Here is an 18539-nt window from a genome sequence, read left to right as displayed (position 1 = left end):
TGGGTGCTTTGTTTATGAGAGAACGAACAACGTAGGCTCTGATTGGTAATAGTCATTGTCAACGTTTCTCTTTACAATAGGACCGCCTTTTACTGCTTGTTCTCGTCATAATTGAAATTATGAAACAGGAGACATTTTGGTTCTTGTAACAGGGACGTATCTTGAATTCAAAGCATGAACATATGAGCCACAATGGTAAATATGCGTAGAATCGTTTCTGTATTGACGTTCTAGAGCCAGCGATGGCAACGGAGAAAATAAACGACGTATTCAAAGTTGCAAGTCAGTTCATCAACATAAATGACTCTTTTCGTAGCTCCTAGTACTGGCTTGCGAACGAGGATAATTTTGAAGAGAGAAACTAAATAAATCTTCCACATGAGTCGGTGAACATGGACGGGTGGAGTCCAATTGTTGCAACAGCTTCTGACGATGAACGTTCAAGCTCCGAGGGTGAATACACGGTGGACACTGGACCAAAAGAAGCGGAGGAGAAAGAGGGTGAACTAAAGATAAATGATGAGAGGATGGATGGAGGTGCTGCTGAGGGATTTGGGATAACTGGCTTTGGAGAGGGCACCGTGAGATTGAGTTGTACAGGACAGACCGCTGAACAAGAACTTCGGTACCTCCACTTGCTATGGGAACCCAGTCGAGTTGGATCAGGGTCGGGTGTGGCGAGCAGCAAACCCGGGAAGGTGACAGGGTGTAGAGCGAGGCGACAAGGGAGAGCCCGGCGAAATGTGGGGCCCATTGGAAAAGATATTTATGGTACAGAAATTCCACACTCAAAATTGGAGAGAAAAAAAATTGTGTTGATGGAGAGAGTTGGCGGTGAATTCCACACCCAAACATGAGGTGTGAATAGTGTTAAAGCTGTGTGAATGTTGCGGAGGGACGGGATGTCATGCAAGGCATCTGCCTATGGCTCCTGAACTTTGACAAAAGTATCATCAGTATGCATTATACTAGCCAGTACATCAGACGGTGATAGGCATGTCAACACTCAAAGCACAGAGTTTAGCATTCTACCTGATGTTTACCTAACCTTTGGCTTGTTTGTTCATTCTCTCTAGCGGTGAAGAGGTTCCGAGAGGCTGCCAATGGCAACGACATTGATACAGGTAGGCACTGAAGATAACTATTGGAACATCAACTATTGTGAGACTTAACAAGACTAAGTAATATATGGTATCCCTTTCAGGTGTTTAACATTTCTGTCTCTTTTTCTATCCAGTGCGCAGGCTTCTTCTAGAAGACATAGACCCTTGTGCAGCAGATGACAAAGGAAGAACAGCCCTCCACTTCTCCTCCTGTAATGGCAACGAGAGCATCGGTAAGTCAAACTGAGAAGTGCAAGGGGCTCATGATTCATTACTCAACAGTAATGACATTGTTATGAACTAATAATAGTCACAGCAGCATTACTGTGAACAAATGATTAAATCGTCCCCTTCCTTCCAGTGCAACTTCTTCTGAGCTACGGCGCTGACCCTAACCAGCGGGATGGCCTTGGGAACACCCCTCTCCATCTGGGTAAGAACAACACATGGCACTGAAAGTATAGCATTTAGTTCAGGGATGTACAACATTGCTACTTTAGGTCCCGATGGTAGAAAAGTAAAAGATGAACATTTTATTTTGATTTAACTTTTCCATGTCTGAAAAATGTATATTTTCCACAATCTTTCCACTTCTGCACCTGTCTCTGCAGCGGCCTGTACCAACCACGTGCCTGTAATCACCACATTGCTGAGAGGAGGTGAGATGCCATACGGTATGAACACACATAGACATACATACTTGTACACCTGCTAACTTGTTAATTTTGTTTTTCTGTTCAGGAGCACGTGTGGATGCCCTAGACCGAGCAGGAAGGACCCCCCTGCACCTGGCACGCTCCAAACTCAACATCCTGCAGGATGGAGACTCGAGAAGTATAGAAACTCTTAGAGGGGAGGTCACACAGGTAATAAGGGGTTATTACAACAGCACCATGTAAACATTAGTATACCAACATTTATTTGTGCAGTCTGAAATTCTCTCTCTCCATGGCTCTGTAGATCATTCAGATGCTGAGGGAGTACCTGAATGTGATGGGACAGAGTGAGGCCAGAGAGAGACTGGATCATATCTCAACACAGCTGCAGCACACACGCACCAAAGAACAGGTAAGAGACATTTGTGTTTAACTCACTCTCTCTCACACACACACCTGTTTTTTTTGGCATTGAACCAAATGGTAACACAACCAATTGGTATCATTCTTATTACAAGAATTAATGAGTCTTCATTGGTGACAATTATGGCTTCTCTTCTGTTTCAGGTTGATGAGGTAACCGACTTGCTGGCCAGCTTCACGTCACTCAGTCTACAGAAGCAGAATTTGGGGGATAGGTAGAGGGGGCTCTCTTTGTGGATACATTCTTTTGTTTATGGCGGGGTAATGGGAATACTACTGTGATAAAGTAAATAAAAAAGATCTTTATGAACTCATTACCCTTGACTGTTGTGTTGGTCTTCCTCTCAGTATCTTTGTGTCACTGCCTTTTTTCTGTTGCCTTGCATGTGTTGTACATGAATGTTTACTGTATAAAAAAAAAAGTAATCATGGTCATTGTTGTAAATGGTTGTAACAATCTGGGTTAATGGATTAATAAAATGTTTGGAAATATTTGTTGCCTCTGCTTTATAAGAAAAGACGGTGTAACATCAATATGCATTGTCAGTTAATGTAGTTATCATTATCCATTCATATAATTAATACATGAAAAGTAATTGTTACATATTGGTTACAATATCTTCAAATTAATAGACGCAATGTATATTTCCAGCCAATTGACATTGTGCACTACAATAACGTACACGATTTCATTGTTCTGATTCGCTACATCGCGGTCAAGTCCCTCCCCCTGCCGACACGCATCGTTGTAGACTGATATCAAAGATGGCGACTGGAACCGCGTAAATTGGTGAATCCGGAGAGGTAGTAAAATTACATATAATTGTACATTTCTTCTCTCTTTGCGACAGTAAAATTCACATATTCTCACCTCAGCATGCTAAACAGAATTTATGAACCAAATGCATGAAAATTACTTTCTTTGTCCGTTTAGACTGACATAGGCCTAGCTGCACCAGAAGCCACGGACTGCTATTGCAGTACCTTCCGGATAACCCAGCACATAATCAGCAATAGGAGTTAGAAGAGGTTCCAAATGTTGGGAGTTAGGGACTCTCAGCTAATGAAAGGGGGTGTGTTTGTGTATTTTTTCGAAAGTAGGCGGGAATTTATCCTTCAATTGCCTAAACACACTTCAGTTTTGTAATGTATCTATTATTACTATAGGCTCAAGCATTTATCAGTGTATACTGTTATCCAAACTTTAAGGAGAGACATCAATTACAGAAATTGAATGTCCTCTCATCAACCATATGTGGTGGCGAGTTGTAACAAGGCACTTCTTGCTTTTTGAAGGGGCCTACTCAGTTTGATCAATTTGGTGTTAAAATACTTCTTTATTGTTGTCTGTCTCTTATTTTTGCCATTCTTCCATTCACAGTGAAATGTAAATATCCTGTATTTTGCAGTAAAACTGCTCCAAGTCACAAGTTGCTTGTCTGTTATATTGGCTGAGTCAGTGGCTGATGTTTCCTCCATATCCTTATGACTGTGTTCTAATATCTTGCTATTGTTAGTGACACAGAGAGACGAGCAAGCCTGTTGAGGAGAAAAGAGAGATCATGGCTTTTGAAGAGATCAAGAAAAAAGGAGTAATTGGTAATTTGTGCCAGTTCTTTCCTCTGGTACCTCTTATGTTCTTTTGAAGAAATCTGTCAATCATTTAGTTATTAAAAGTCATCATCGTTATTCCAATTTTCATGCAATGCCTGAAGTTCCCAGTGTGCATTACAACTCCCTCTTTCTCAGAGGTAGGGATGGAAGGGGAAGTGGGCCTTGTGGCTGGTCGTAGTCAGAGAGAGAAGAGGAGATCGTACAAGGACCTGCTCAGAGAGGAGGAGGAGATTGCTGCACAGGTCCGCAAGTCCTCCAAGAAACGGCCCAAGGTAACAGCAGAACACTGGTTTCAAAATGTAGTGCCATGTAGTTTCTGCTGGTTGTAAATTTAGTCAAATCCTGACTTTTTCATTTAGGACTCAGAACTTTTCTTATTGGGAGGGGACTCCCACAAGAAGAAGAAAAAGCACAGTGAAGACTACTATTACAGAGGTAAAGGAGGAAGGAATTCTGCTCTTTCAATAAAAATATTGAATTATTTGCGTGAATTTTATGCTGAACTGATTCATTATGTTCTCACTCTCCATTCACTATGTTCTTTACCAGACCAGCAAGGCTCAGGCCCACCTCCCCACAAGAAGAAGCGAAAGTCGTCGGACCACTCCCCTTCCCTGTCCTCCTCGTCTTCCTCCCATCCCACAGACACAGCCATGGGGCTCCTACAGGCCATCACCTCCCCTATGGCCACCGGCTCAGAGCCGAGCCCACACCTGCACAAGAAGCCCTCCTACCCCTCCTTCTCTTCCTCCCACTCCTCCAAAGACCGCAAACGTGATGGGAGCACCGGAGGAAGCAAAGGCAGCCACTCCTCTCATTCCCGTCCTATGTCCTCATCCTCCTCTTCCAAAAAGCACTCCTCCTCCAAGTCGTCGTCTCTGTTCCATGGTGGTACCGGTACCCCTAAAGGAGATCTCCTGAACATACGTGAGCCGGATGGGCTGAGGATGAAGCTCATGGTCTCGCCTAAGGAGAAGGCAGAAGGAGAGGGCTTTCCCTTCCCTCCCCACTCCTCCTCATCCTCAAAAGGGGGGATAAAAAAGGAGAAGGACAGAGACCGGAAGCAGCTCTCTAAAGTCCCCAAGAAGATTCAGCAGAGCCGAGATCCACTGCCTGTTGTGGGGAAAGAAGTGGAGGTGGAGGGTAAGATTGCCTTTGGCTAGATTTATCGCTATGAGAGACATTATTAGAAACACATTTGTATGTGCACTTAACCACTTTTCCTGTATTTGTGTTGATTCCTGCATGAACCCTATGTCCTCTCTTTCTTGTGTGTCAGGGCACTACGGTGGGGGTATGGGGGGAGACAGCTCCTCCTCAGGGGGTGAACTGGAGGCAGGAGAGCTGGTGATAGACGACTCGTACAAGCATCTGTCAAAGAAAAAGAAGAAGAGCAAGAAAAGCAAGAAGAAAAGGGAGAAAGAGAAGGACAGGGAGAAAGACAAAGGCGGGAGAGAGAAGAAGCACAGCAAAGGATCAGGAGGTGATTAGAAACATTTGGAACGCTGCCTCTAGTCTGCCTTAATCCTATTGCAGAAAGATGTTTAACATTGGTTACTTCAACAGTTACTTTTATTATGCATTCTAATATGTGCTCCTTGTATGCTTTCTCCAGGGGACCAATCGAGAGGCCACACCCATACCCATGGCTCAGCCAATCACTCTGCAGCTGGTGGAATGTATGCCATGGGGGCCCCCATCCCTACTCCCATCCTTACTCACCATCATCAAAGTAATGAAGTTGCAATGATGGAGAAGAAGAAAAAAAAGGAGGAGAGGGAAAGGGAAAAGCACGAGAAGGAGAAAGATAAGGTAAGAACCAAAACAGATTGGTAGTTTAGGCTTTTAGACAGTGTTTCCTGCATTTTGTACAGTGTGTGTATATATATATATAATATCAAATCAAAATTGATTGGTCACATACAAAGATTTAGCAGATGTTATTGCAGGTATAGCGAAATGCTTTTATATATATATATATATATACACTCTTCTCATCTCCTTTCTCTCTCAGCCCAAGAAGAAGAACACAACAGCGTACCAGGTGTTCTGTAAAGAGTACAGGGTCAACATCAATGCAGAGCAGCCGGGACTAGGTGGGCAGAGTTATCCCTTTTTTATAATTACATTGTAACTATTAATGATTGTGGTACATATGTTATACAAGATTTAGAGAAAGACTTTACTGTGTTTGCAGTGTTCGGGGAGCTGAGCAAAAAGTTGGCAGAGGTGTGGAAACAGCTCCCAGAAAAAGATAAACTGGTAAGTTTCACTTGAAATTACCAATTTAAGAAGAGAGTTGATTTCTGATAAACATTTGAAATCAATTTAAGAATGGCCCGCCAGCACTATGCTATGAGTCATGGTTCATTGCCTAAATTGCTTCTATATACACATAGGTGTGGAAGCAGAAAGCTCAGTACCTGCAGCACAAGCAGAACAAAGCTGAGGCCACCACAGTCAAACGCAAGAGCTCCACAGATGGAGTCAAAAGCAAAGGTAAGAGCTAGGGATGCACGATAAATCGGTGGAGCTAGGCATATCGGAATCAAACGATATTATCTAAAAATGCCAACATCGGCATCGGCCCAATGTCTAGTTTAACACCGATGTGCAAAACCGGTGTCAAAGCTGACGTGCATACGTATATAACGTAAGTAGATGACGTAATAGCGCTACACAGAACGAAAGCAGAAACATACTAGGCGCACACTTCCAACAACTAAACAAGTTCAAGTTGAGCAGTCATTTGAAAGAGTAAGAACATTTCAGCGAGACAACGCAAAGGCGAAATCCACTAACGCCAAGATAATGGAATTCATTATGCTACTTGCTATGGGCGTCACGACTGACATTTGGACCAGCGATGTCAGCCCCATAAGAATGTTGAGTCTGACAGCACAGTGTGTCAACGCAGTATTGCATGCTAAATAATGTGCTGGTTCTCATACCGCTGCTTCCATTTCAATGGCACTTGAGAACATGTTTGAAACTTGGAAACATGAACACACTTCTAGTGCCATTCAAACAACTGACTGGAGAAATAAGGTAATCAACTGCGTCTGCAGCAGATACCCTCTGTCATGGTATTGAAACGTCTGCTCAACAAAACTGCCTACCGACCGTGGGGTTATAACTTAGGCCGTGAACAAGCGATTCTCTCTGAGCCTCTTTACTGTGTCACCACCATGCTCGATGCTAGCTACAAGGACCGCTACTTCGATGCAGACAAACAGGGTTTACGTGAAATGTAACAATGCTGGGCCAATTGTGCGCTGCCCTATGGGACTCCCAATCACGGCTGGATGTGATGCAGCCTGGATTCGAACCAGGGACTGTAGTGATGCCTCTTGCACTGAGATGCAGTGCCTTAGACTGCTGCATCTATGTGTGTGCATTAACTATTTAACTGTTCTAGAATGCTTAAAAGGCTGCTAAAATGTTAAATATCGGTATTGGGTTTTTTTTGCCAAGGAAAATATCGGTATCGGTCAAAAATGTGATATCGGCGCATCCCTAGTAAGAGCCCATCTGCAGCCACATTGGCCTTGCAGCTCTATCAGCTTTGACAGTGATTACAAGTCAATCAGTAGTCCTGTCCCTTCTCTATGCTGCTTTATCTCTCTCTCAGTAGCCCACATGACACTCATGGTCAGTTGGTCACTGCGTGTGTTGTATTTGTGTGTCTCAGGCTCTATGAAGGGCATGGGGCTGGGAGCAGGGCTGGTGTCCCCCAACCGGGCGTCTGTGGGTGTGTCCCTGTCACCAGCACGGGTCCCTGATGTCGACCCCATCGATGCGGCCGCCCACCTGCAGCTACTGGGAGAGTCCCTGTCTCTCATCGGCCACCGATTACAGGAGACAGAGGTACACACACACCAACCAACTATTCCCTGTATCTTTTAACTTAGCTGTTGTGTCCAAACGTACTCTCTTCACCTACAACAGAAATGTCTCATTATCACGTTCATATGAGTAAAGACTGAACAAAGATTTGTGTGTGACCACTAGACTAACTGCCTCTGCTCTCACCTCACTCAGGGGATGGTGGCGGTGTCAGGCAGTCTCTCTGTACTGCTGGACTCCATCTTGTGTGCCCTTGGACCCCTGACCTGCCTCACAGCACAGATCCCCCAGCTCAACGGATGTCCCCGCCAAGTCTTGGTAAATCACTCACACCTTGCCATCTATTTGAAATGTTGTTCTGAAAGGTTTCATCTTCCACTTGGGCTGTAAAGTAAAAATATGTGGCTGTAGTGACAGCACATTGTGTGACAGCAAGTGTGTTGCATGAGGCCAGCCTGAAACATTTCTCTCCTTTTATGTCTCTTTCAGTCCAACACCTTGGACAACATTGCCTACATCATGCCAGGGCTGTGAAGCCAACAGAAACATTCCTTTCTTGTCTACTGAGTGTCCTTGCCATGAAGTAAAACGTTTGGAGTGAGAGTACCCATTATAGAAGCGTGGCTTGTGGCTTGGGATGCAGACTATTATTTATGCAGCAAGACATTGGAAAACGTGGATATTAATACTTTCAACATGTTTTTAAAATGTGTTATTTTTTTATATTTGTTTTTTACTGAAACCTATTTTAATGAAGACTCTTTTCTTTCCCTCTGGCATGTCTGTTAGTGTCTTCAGATTTAACTGTATGTTCTTGTGTGAATGTGTGCGGGCGTGTGTGTTTTCTATGTGTATACAGTATCTCCAGAGGCTAGTTTTTACTCAAAAGGACAAGCCAGGGCCCAAGTCCACCATTGTTCCTCTTCCATCAACATACCATGAAAATAATATATTTGACAACTATTCATGTTTGTTTTACCAGTTAATTACATAATGACTTGCTCTTTTGTATATATGCTATTTTACTGAGTATTAAGGTTTAGATTTTGATTGTAGAATGAAATTTGTATACGGTAGAAATATTTCGAGGCAACTGCAATCAAACTACTGTTGTGGGTTTTGCAGCTTTTGAAGCACAAAGCTGTAATCCACATTTTCATTAATACATTTCTTCCTCTGAGTATACAGTATGGAAATGTTGACAATAAAAATGACAGTGGCAACATGCAGACTGAGCATAGCAGACTTATGACTGGTATGTACCACGCCACCTTATTTCAACTACAGCTGTTGTTCTGACACCTACACAAACCAATGAATGAGTAAGGCTTATATTTATTGTAACAAACCATTGCAGTGTATCAAGATAGTTTACATTTTAAGGCCAGTTATACCTACAACTGAAATTGCTATTTTTAAGTGAGTAAAGTGAATTGTACATGAACTGCAGCAGCTGCCTGTGAATCTTCAGGATCCTTGTCAGACTGAGGATGATATGCTTTTCTCTACACATACAATAGAACTAGAACACATTTACATTTAAGTCATTTAGCAGACGCTCTTATCCAGAGCGACTTACTATGTCTGTGCTTCCACATGCCTCTATGCCCCAGCCAGGGAGGAATGCAAAACCTTACCTAATGACGTGCTTTGGATTTTTGTTCATCTCTGTTAACCGAGAAGTAAAATCTAGTGTAATTTGGTCAGCTGCGTGATTAACTTCGTGTTCATACGTGTTAGAAATTGAGAGAACGTTTGGTGATACTGATGATTTGTCGCCACAAATGGTTTATTTACATGGCAAGTTAAGCGAACTAATAAACGTGTCAGGTTAGGAGAACGAGGTCAAGGTTACTCCTCGATCACACTGGCATTGTTTTGCATTTTGGTTCACCAGAAGTACATTTCCGATGGAACGCTGCGTTTGACTTGCAACATTGCGTTTCAGTGCATTATATGTGGAGCATACGTTGGATTTATTGAACGTAGACGGCTTGACAGAAATGGTAGCAGAAGGTGAATGTTTAACTTTTGTGGCACACATATCCAGATGATGCTGCGTCCATTTTGCGCTTGTCTGTTGGTGTGATTGAGGCGTTATGAAAGAGCTCAGTTACAACGTAACGTTGTCAACAACTGTTGTCCCCGACGCGACCACTAGATAGCGCTGTAGGCCTACTCCATTTAGCCAAACCGGTAGAAACGTAAACAAACCATTTTTGGCGACCAATCACTGTATGTGTATATGAAGATGGCGACAAATAATCAGTATCGATATAACAATGGTCTTCAACCAGGGGCCTGTTGCACAAAACTAGGATAAGGGATTAAGCCAGGATATCTTGGTGATCCTGGCTCAATTGATCCGTAATCCGGTTGCACTAAAGATGGATAGGGGGCAGGAGGATATGTTATGGTATAAATTACCATGGAGATTTATTCTGTGGAGCTAGCCTGCTCCAGACCAGGCTAAATTCCAGGATCTATTTAATCTCATCCCTAATGTCAGTCAGCAGTCACCACAAATGGAAACCAATAGTTATTTCACTGCTCACTATACATTGTTATCACATATAACTAGACCCACTGTTATTATTTAAACGTTTGTGATCATTAATTTCAATGATTTTGGATAAAAAAATGATTTTTAGATGTTGCTATCATTAGATAATTTACAGTTTCCCATAGACTATAAGGCTATATATAAAATGATAGAATATTAGGGCCACAGAGGGGGAAAAAAACACAAGTCATAATATTGTAACCAGTTGTTAAAATGACAGATGTGGGGCATTTCGTGAAATTGTACTTCAGTATGGTTTCATAAACAAAGACATGCTGATGTGCCAGAATATTAAGTATCACATTGTCATAAGTATCAAAACTGTAAAAACAATATGTAGCTTTTCTGCAGAAAGAACCAGCCTCATAAATTTATGACTTTATCCTTTTTCTTCAGTGTGGCCCTAGTACTCTGTCATATAAACAAATACACATTCCATATGAATATAAAAACACAATGTGTAACATTATGTTCCTTTATTGAATAAGGACAAAACAAAGCAGGTAAACCATCAGCTCCTTTCGAAACTGAAGTCACAGTGACTCTACAAGATGGAAAGCACAGAATCCAAGCATATTATACAAAATGATACATACACATTCAAAGGTCTGTATATAACACACCCTGCATGTCTGCACACTAAAATAAATGCAGGACAAATCCATACACATCAACTGAACAGACAAATGAATGGATGCAGTAGCCTCCCTGCAGCCTTGTATTACACACAGTATACCGCACAAACATCATAAGAGGCCAAATTCGTCAAAAAACGAACCCAAAAAAAACAAAATTCCTCTGCCACCGCAGGACATATTTAACCAAAATTGAAAGCACACATACTAACTAAAATAATTCAACACATATTGGTCCCTCAGCAGCCGACCACTGTCGTCATCAGGGAAGATTGCCGGATTGTCCCAGTCCATGGCTGGTGGCACTCTGGGGGCCCTCTCCTTCCTCAGGCAGGCCACATTGTGGAGGACAGCACAAGCCACAGTAATATCACATGCCCTAACAGGGCTGACCCTTAATTTGTGAAGGCAGTGAAAGCGTGCCTTCAGGAGGCCAAAGGTCATTTCAACTCTGGCCCTGGTCCTGGCATGGGCATGGTTGTAGGCCTGCTGTGCTTCCTGGGGGTCTGTGAAAGGTGTCAGGAGAAAAGGCTGGCAGCCATACCCCCTGTCTCCCAGCAACACACCAGAGAATTCACCTGTCAACACAAAATCTCATCATTACTACCTCATAAACACAGTGATATTCTTGACACAGCCATGATGGTTATAAATAGGGGTTGTGTGGCTTACCTTGTGATAGGCACTGATAGATTTCAGAGGCCCGAAAGATTCTGGAGTCATGGACTGAGCCAGGCCATTTTGCCACAACATTGCTGATCACACAGTCAGCATTGCAGACCATCTGAAATCATAAGATGAGGAATATTACACCAATCAATGCACATCACTGGCAATGCAGAGTGTTCGTCAATGGACAATATCAAAAAGTTATGTTCACCTGAACATTAATGCTGTGAAAGGATTTCCTATTCACAAAATCGGCCTCATGGGCACCTGAGGGGGCTTTTATCCTTATGTGTGTGCAGTCCACTGCACCAATGACATTGGGGAAACCTGTCACACAAAGTAATGAGTATCCTACTATGTGTTAACAGTTGTCCTGTAATTTGTAGATCCTCTTACCTGCAATCCTATAGAACTCCTCTTTGATGTCACAGAGTCTTCTGTGGCCAGGGAAGGAGATGAAGACATCTGCTAATGCTTTGATAGCCAGACACACACTCCTTATTGTGCGGCAAATTGTGGCCTTGTTCAGCTGTTCTGCATCCCCCACTGAGTACAGGAAGGCTCCACTAGCAAAAAAGCGCAAGGCCACACAAACCATTTGCTCCACACTCAGTGCATGGCTCCGTGCAGTGCGGTGCTTAATCCTGGGACCCAGTAGTCTGCATAGATACCTGATGCCATCTGCAGAAAACCTGTATCTTTCATATAGATGGTCATCAGGGAAGGCCAGTGGGTCCAACCGGTCCCTGAAGACCCTTTCTCGCCTGAAGGCTCTCCTCAGCACAAGTGCTTCTTCATCCACCACATCTCGCACGAATGGGCATGCCATTGTCAGAGCAGAAAGGAACACACAATTTTGGGCCTTCATATAGGCTAGTGGCCACACCTGGTGCTGGGGGGGTGGGCAAAAGAGGGCGATGCCTTATAACGATGACTTGGTTGTACTGATTGCTGGGAAAATTAAAAAAAACCTTAGAAAGATGCCACCGTCCTGTGTGCTCACAATAAGAGCTCATATGTCATGGCTCACTTGACTTTACGAGAATATACCAAATTTTTATTTTGAGCTGTGTCATCTTCTTGGAGCTGGGGGAGGAAAGAAAAATAATGATTAATACATTTGTGTTACAGTTAGCATACAGTGTACATTGAAGGCATATCTCACCTCCCTCTCAAGTTTTTTTATTTCAAGGTCCAGTTTCCTAATTGTCCTCTTTTTTATTTCGGACTCCAGTGCAAGATTTTCCATCTTTTTCTTCTTGTACTGAATGTCTATGTCTGCCAGTTCTATTTGGCGCCGGAGGTGGTTGCCATACAACTTTCTGATAGCTTGTGAGCTCTGTGAACACAATACAATTAGCGCAGCTGGAATTTGGCAGGATGTGGTGTCCTTTTATTAATACGCACTATGTTGCCAGGCTGGTTTTCCCACTGTATAGCATCTGGGTCCTGTAAAAGAAATTAGATTTTTTGATTTTGATGAGGACTCCTCACCATTGTAGAGTAAATAGTACTTTCACAGTCTTAACATGATACCTCATGCCTTCTGGAATCCAGAGAGATGGTCTCCTCCTCATCATCGTCTCCATCATGTGCTGTTGCTGCTGCACTGGGGCCTTCACCCTATCACATTTAATCGGATTCATATTGAAGCTAGTAGACAAGACATGCCAGGCCTACAGTATGCCTTTGATGGAGTACTCACTGGATCAGCATCGTCTGGTGCTTGTGCTGGTGGCTCTAACAGGAACACAGTGCTGCCAGACACTGCAAGGCAATAGGTAAACCAAAGTCAGACAGTCCAAATTGATTCAATATGAATGTGGTTGTATCCCATGTAGAGATGGAAGGACATACCTTGAATGAAGCGGGTGGCATCTTGGGAGGAACCTATGCTCGTCTCTTTCCCCCCAGGGATCCCCTCTAAGACGGGCCTGCCTTTATTTAGCTCCAAGGCCATGTCCTCTGCTGGGGTAAGGTCAGCCTTTGGTGACCCACCACCCGTGCCTTGTCTGTGGGTATTCTTTTTCACTGCTAAAACAGTACAGACAATGTGTGAGCAGGCACCTTCTGGGTACAATATATGCTTGTGCTTTGTTAAATATTAGTCAGGGACCATACCATTCTGCAGAATGTTCTTGTATTTGATTTTGACCTGCTGCCATGTCCGTTTTGGCCCGTTCATGTTTAATCTACACACACACACACATTTAATGGAGTCACACTGCAAAAAATTACTTGGTATTTTTGTCTTGTTTTCAGTAAAAATATCAAAAAATGTATCATAGCTTTATACAGTGTGATGGAGTTACTTTACACAATTTCACTCATATCTGCAGTGCATTTCAATTAAAAATTTAACCGTTTCATAATTACAGTACAACTGCATTTTTGGAGATGTGAATTAAATATTTGAATTGTAATTGTGATGTTTCAGCGGAGCGGTGAGTGTGTAATTGTGCACTACTTACGCATTCAGGCGGTCTGCAATACTTTGCCACGCTTTTTCTCTTTGCTTTATCACTGTGGCGGTGTTGCCTTTCTTCTTAATTATATCTTTTACCTCCTCGTATGCCTCCATGAGGATTTGTGCTTCCGACGGGGAAAAGTACGCGGCTCTAGTTGCCATGGTAAATCAGTTAATCTGTGATCTGTGGCGGGGTCTATTTGAGTGAGCCGTGAGCGCGCACCTATCCAGGATTGGTTTCACCTGGCTTAATGAATCCGTGTCTGCTCATCCTGGCTTGGTCTTTGTGCAACCAATTAAGCCTGGACCCACATGTTTTGGCTTCATTGAGCTCAGCTGAGTCATTTATCCCGGATGTCTTAATTCTACTTTTGTGCAACAGGCCCCTGTTCTTGCCCAGGGACCGCCTTCCAGGCAAATCGGTGTTCCAGGGACCCCCATCCTATATTAGCACCCGAAAAATATCACGTCTTATCAGGTGAATGAAGTAATCAACATTTTAAAATGAATATATTTGGTAAATCGTTTTTCATTATTTTGACCCCACATAATTTGGAAGAGGAAGTGTAAACTCTAGCATATCATATTAGGTAGAACGGTAACACATTTTCGCTAAGAGCATCTGTTTAACTGGTTAAACAAAGGTTAGCCATGTGTTGTCAAACATTTGTCCAAATCAAAAAAGCTTACCAGAAAGCCAGTGGCACTTCTGCACTGGTGGTCTATTTGCAAGTGCTTTTTCAATGCCTATGTCAGACATTCCAGTGAGTGTAAATCCAAAGACAGTGTCATTTTGTATAATTTTGACCTGCACTGTTGGAGCGTGAAGTTTAAGAATTTCACTGTACCCTGCAATTACATCTGCGACCATGTCATTGTGATGAATAAACTGAGAAATAAAACTGACGTCATTGTATGCATGTCATTCAAAATTCGTTTTCTGTTGTTGCTAGCAGTAGTCATAAAAACATTGAAATACAAATATTTATATTCGCAGACCTCCGGATGAATACCCCTGACATAATATAATGCGCATCCCTTTCAATTCTGGCAGATTATCAGTCTACACAGAGAATGTGCTCACGGGAGATTAGATTTTTTGGAAGTTTGAGCAAGTATGCCATGAACATATTGATTCGAATGTTGATGCATAATTGCCATTGAAGAAGTCAGCCTACTTTACTTTTTTGTCACTGCATCAAAAGACACTACAAAAACGTAGCAGGCTAAAACCGGCTTTACTTGAAGAGCATTGACTGTACGGCTACGCCCTGAAGACTGCAGAAGCACACGGCACAGACTGGTCCTTCTTCTAGTGAGTCAGGACGTAGGCACGAGGAAGTTGACTAGCGTTCATACTAAATACGGCAATAATATCTGGCAATATCGCACAATCAAGAGATGGCATCAGGTCCCCCACAAACAGGTACGTGTAGCCTACCAATTATTCACGCAGGTTCCAGGAAGTGTAGGCTTTGACTTCGCGTTTGTTTACGACTATTTCATACTCACTTGTGCGCTGTTAACTCGCCACAAACGCACTTTACGGCCTGTCAGTTTTTAGAACGTGAGGGAGGCTGTCTCCGCATTTCGTTTGAGCTGTCTCTTTGGAATTTGATAAAACGTGTTTACATCGTATGCTACATTTTATAGCCCAGGGTTTCCCAAACTCGGTCATGTGGCACGTTTTGGTTTTTTGCCCTAACACTATACAGATGATTCAAATAATCAAAGCTTGATAATGAGTTTGTTATTTGAATCATCTGTGTACTTAGTGCCAGGGCAAAAAAACAAAACGGACCGAGTGTGGGAAACCCTGGTATAGCCTATGAGATGTTTCGTGATTCGAGTTCGTTCTATTCATATTTTTTTTTGTCTCACAGGAAAGATATGTACAATGTCTCCATTGTTACAATACATATTTTGGCAGAACTTTCAGAGATACAAAAGTCTTTGCTTATTGAACAGTACTAATGTAAACGGAAACTGAAAGCAGAGATCAGATGACAGAACTTGTGATGTGTGCGGGCTACTTAAATCCTCCCTTTCTAAGAACACTCCATCTCCTCGCCTTGTCCCAATGCAGAGCTGAGGCTGGTTCTGCTTGGCCGGACAAGAGCAGGACAGAGTGCAGCTGGAAACGCCATACTGGGCCGCCAGGCTTTCTTTACCCAGACTGCCAGTGAGCCAGCTGTCACTCAGGAATGTGAGAAGCACAGAGGAACCATTGCAGGGAGATGGGTAAGATACTTTGTTGATACTTTAAAAGGACAGTAGCCTACACACTGATCAAATGACTTAAATGTCAACCAGAGGTTCTAACATTACACACTGTTTTTGCCTGCAGGTATCAGTGGTAGTCGCCCAAGACTGGTTCTGCTCAGAGCGCCCCCCGGAGGAGGTGAGGCACCATGTCTCCTCTTGCGTGGCCCTGTCCGCCCCGGGGCCTCATGCCTTCCTGCTGTGTGTCCCTGTGGACCGGCCGGCTGACATGGAGCTGCGGGCCCTGGAGGCCCTGGAGAAAGTTTTTGGCCCCACTGCAGTCAGTGGACACACCCTGATCCTCTTCACCCACACAGACCAGATGGTTCTGGGACAACAGCTGGACGAGTACATCGCCACCAGACGCAAAGACCTACTGGAGCTGGTGGTGATGTGTGGAGACCGCTATCACTCTCTGGAGAGGAGGAGTAGAGGAGAGAAGGATGAGAGGAAGAGTGTGGAAGAGCTGCTGGAGAAGGTTGAACAGACTGTAAAAGAGAGCGGGGTGGAGTTCTACAGCTGCCCCCTCTACCAGGAGGCTGAGGCCAGGGTAAGAGAGAAGCAGGCAGAGATAGTGCGGCAGAGAAGAGAGGGAGGTGGAGAGGAGCTAGATGAAGAGGTGCCCTCCTCAGCCTCACCTCCAGAGGAAGAGCTAGACGATGAAGAGATGGCAAGAGTTAGGGAGGAGGCAGAGAGGAGTGTGCACAACCTGAACATAGACACCGAGGGTATTACCTCTCTTTCTCCTGCCTCCTCCTCTCCCTCATTTTTCTCGTCCTTGTGGCAAGGATTGACAGGGTGGCTGAGGAGGCTGCCCAAGATGCTGAGGATGGAGTCTCTGCTGGGGGCTTTCGTTGGCCTGTTTGTAGGTGGGCCCGTTGGGCGGATGCTGGGGGCCACTGTGGGCTCAGTAGCCACTGAAGTGGGGAGAAGGAAGACTCTAAAGACAGAGAAAAACAAATAATGGCAATGGGATACATAGCTCCAGTTATTAACCTCAAAAGGGACATTTCACAATTTTTCAACTTCATATTCATTATCTCCAGCACCACCCCAATATCAACATGTGTAAATTGTGTATTTCTGTTTTATAGTAAAAAAATGGAGAAAGATGTGTTTCCAATGACATCAACCATTTTGTATTTAATACCAGCTCACAATTAGTCATAATCATCTTTCTCTTTCTTTTTTACTACAAAACATAGGAACATACCATTGTCACATATGTTGATGTTGGGGTGGTGCTGGAAATGGTGAATATGAAGTAGAACAATTTTAGTTTCCCTTTGTTATTTCACTGCACTTATATTGTATTGTGCAATTGGCTTGTATTTGACCAATGTACATTCCTCACAATACTTGTTATAATATTTGTTGTTTCACTGCTGGCATGCCTATTGACTGGTCATATTTTCAAAACCAATTATTATAGAAGGTATGGTAGGGTCTACTAAAAACTTCAAATAAAGGGGAAGTTACATACATGATCCACTTGGTGGAGACGTTGACCAAAACATTGAAGTTGAACATTAAATATTTGCGCTCAACTGAAAACAAATACCTTACTGCTAACTGAAGGAAATAAAATACAATTTCCAAGGCAGTTTGTTGTGTCCTGTATACGTCACACAGTTTATACTTGTAAAGCATACAATTACACATTTCCCTCAGACTGAATTTAGTCATTTATTGGCCAACATTTTCAAGCACTTAATTTAGGAGTTGAGTATAGGCTACTTTTCGAAAACAAGATTTTCACATGATGCATGATAGATAACGGAGACCTCCGCTATAGACGGACCATCTGCAGCAGTGTGTGTTAGCTGAGGACAATTGCGAGCGCGTGTAGAGGGCGTTAATAAGTGGTGATGAGTGTGGAGTCCTAAGTGAAAGTGCCTCTGACTTTGGAAAACACTGAAGCGCTGCTCTCAAAGCTTCCTCTCTTCTCTTTATGCAAAACGGTAGGTTACGGGGTTGACATTGATGTAATTGATACTCTGTTAAAACCATCAGTCAAACCCATCTTTACATCTCTCTCTTTAAGTTTCGCTCTAAGCTGACAGACCCTGCCTGTGGAACAGCTAGGCGTTTCCGAATGTGGGTGGTCCGCCGGGGGTGGGAGGGAGAGAGAATTAGTCCAGCTCTCATGTTTCCTGAGAATAGAGGGAGGAAAGGAACGAGAAAGAGAGTGGGGAGAGAGCGAGAAAGAGGAGAGAGTGAATATGTGTGCGCAAGCGAGAGAAAGAGAGCGAGAAAGAGAGAGAACATGCTCAGGGATTACATCTGTCTTCCAGATGTGGC

The 18539-nt window shown here is 43.3% G+C and overlaps 4 protein-coding genes across 6 annotated transcripts; 3 read left to right on the top strand and 1 right to left on the bottom strand.

Moving 5' to 3' along the window:
• The first annotated feature begins 10 nt into the window (after positions 1-10).
• Positions 11-2674, top strand: LOC139565320 (ankyrin repeat domain-containing protein 54-like). The gene is made up of 8 exons (XM_071385542.1): positions 11-771; positions 1077-1124; positions 1238-1336; positions 1465-1536; positions 1715-1762; positions 1845-1969; positions 2064-2171; positions 2327-2674. Exons 1-8 carry the CDS (start codon positions 393-395, stop codon positions 2399-2401), a joined length of 954 nt encoding a protein of 317 aa, XP_071241643.1. The 5' UTR covers positions 11-392; the 3' UTR covers positions 2402-2674.
• Positions 2675-2879: 205 nt separating this feature from the next.
• Positions 2880-8878, top strand: LOC139565317 (HMG box-containing protein 4-like). Its single transcript, XM_071385537.1, has 13 exons — positions 2880-2986; positions 3700-3781; positions 3932-4068; positions 4156-4231; positions 4346-4939; positions 5076-5279; positions 5412-5608; positions 5811-5892; positions 5994-6058; positions 6196-6295; positions 7488-7663; positions 7838-7960; positions 8132-8878. The coding sequence occupies exons 2-13, from the start codon at positions 3745-3747 to the stop codon at positions 8174-8176; spliced, it is 1836 nt and encodes a 611-aa protein (XP_071241638.1). The 5' UTR covers positions 2880-2986; positions 3700-3744; the 3' UTR covers positions 8177-8878.
• Positions 8879-10645: 1767 nt separating this feature from the next.
• LOC139565319 (putative nuclease HARBI1) lies at positions 10646-14239 on the bottom strand. Of its 2 annotated transcripts, XM_071385541.1 has the most exons (11): positions 13981-14239; positions 13631-13701; positions 13367-13543; positions 13215-13276; positions 13046-13132; positions 12917-12958; positions 12675-12848; positions 12560-12595; positions 11906-12460; positions 11513-11624; positions 10646-11418 (listed from the first exon to the last, which is right to left on the bottom strand). In XM_071385541.1, exons 1-9 carry the CDS (start codon positions 14136-14138, stop codon positions 12383-12385), a joined length of 885 nt encoding a protein of 294 aa, XP_071241642.1. In that variant the 5' UTR covers positions 14139-14239; the 3' UTR covers positions 10646-11418; positions 11513-11624; positions 11906-12382. The 2 variants fall into 2 exon arrangements, with proteins under 2 accessions (XP_071241642.1, XP_071241641.1); XM_071385540.1 differs by lacking the exons at positions 12917-12958; positions 13046-13132; positions 13215-13276; ... (1 more) ...; positions 13631-13701; positions 13981-14239 and adding an exon at positions 11721-11836 and having other exon boundaries at positions 12560-12680.
• Positions 14240-15262: 1023 nt separating this feature from the next.
• On the top strand, positions 15263-17838 carry LOC139565318 (GTPase IMAP family member 7-like). Of its 2 annotated transcripts, none has more exons than XM_071385539.1 (3): positions 15263-15402; positions 16063-16217; positions 16324-17838. In XM_071385539.1, the coding sequence occupies exons 1-3, from the start codon at positions 15378-15380 to the stop codon at positions 17200-17202; spliced, it is 1059 nt and encodes a 352-aa protein (XP_071241640.1). In that variant the 5' UTR covers positions 15263-15377; the 3' UTR covers positions 17203-17838. The 2 variants fall into 2 exon arrangements, with proteins under 2 accessions (XP_071241640.1, XP_071241639.1); XM_071385538.1 differs by having other exon boundaries at positions 15277-15402; positions 16030-16217.
• The last annotated feature ends 701 nt before the right edge of the window (positions 17839-18539 follow it).

This window comes from Salvelinus alpinus, chromosome 36 (genome assembly GCF_045679555.1).
Source record: "Salvelinus alpinus chromosome 36, SLU_Salpinus.1, whole genome shotgun sequence".
In the NCBI taxonomy this organism is placed as follows: domain Eukaryota; kingdom Metazoa; phylum Chordata; class Actinopteri; order Salmoniformes; family Salmonidae; genus Salvelinus; species Salvelinus alpinus.
This window is presented reverse-complemented; position numbering and strand designations above follow the sequence as displayed.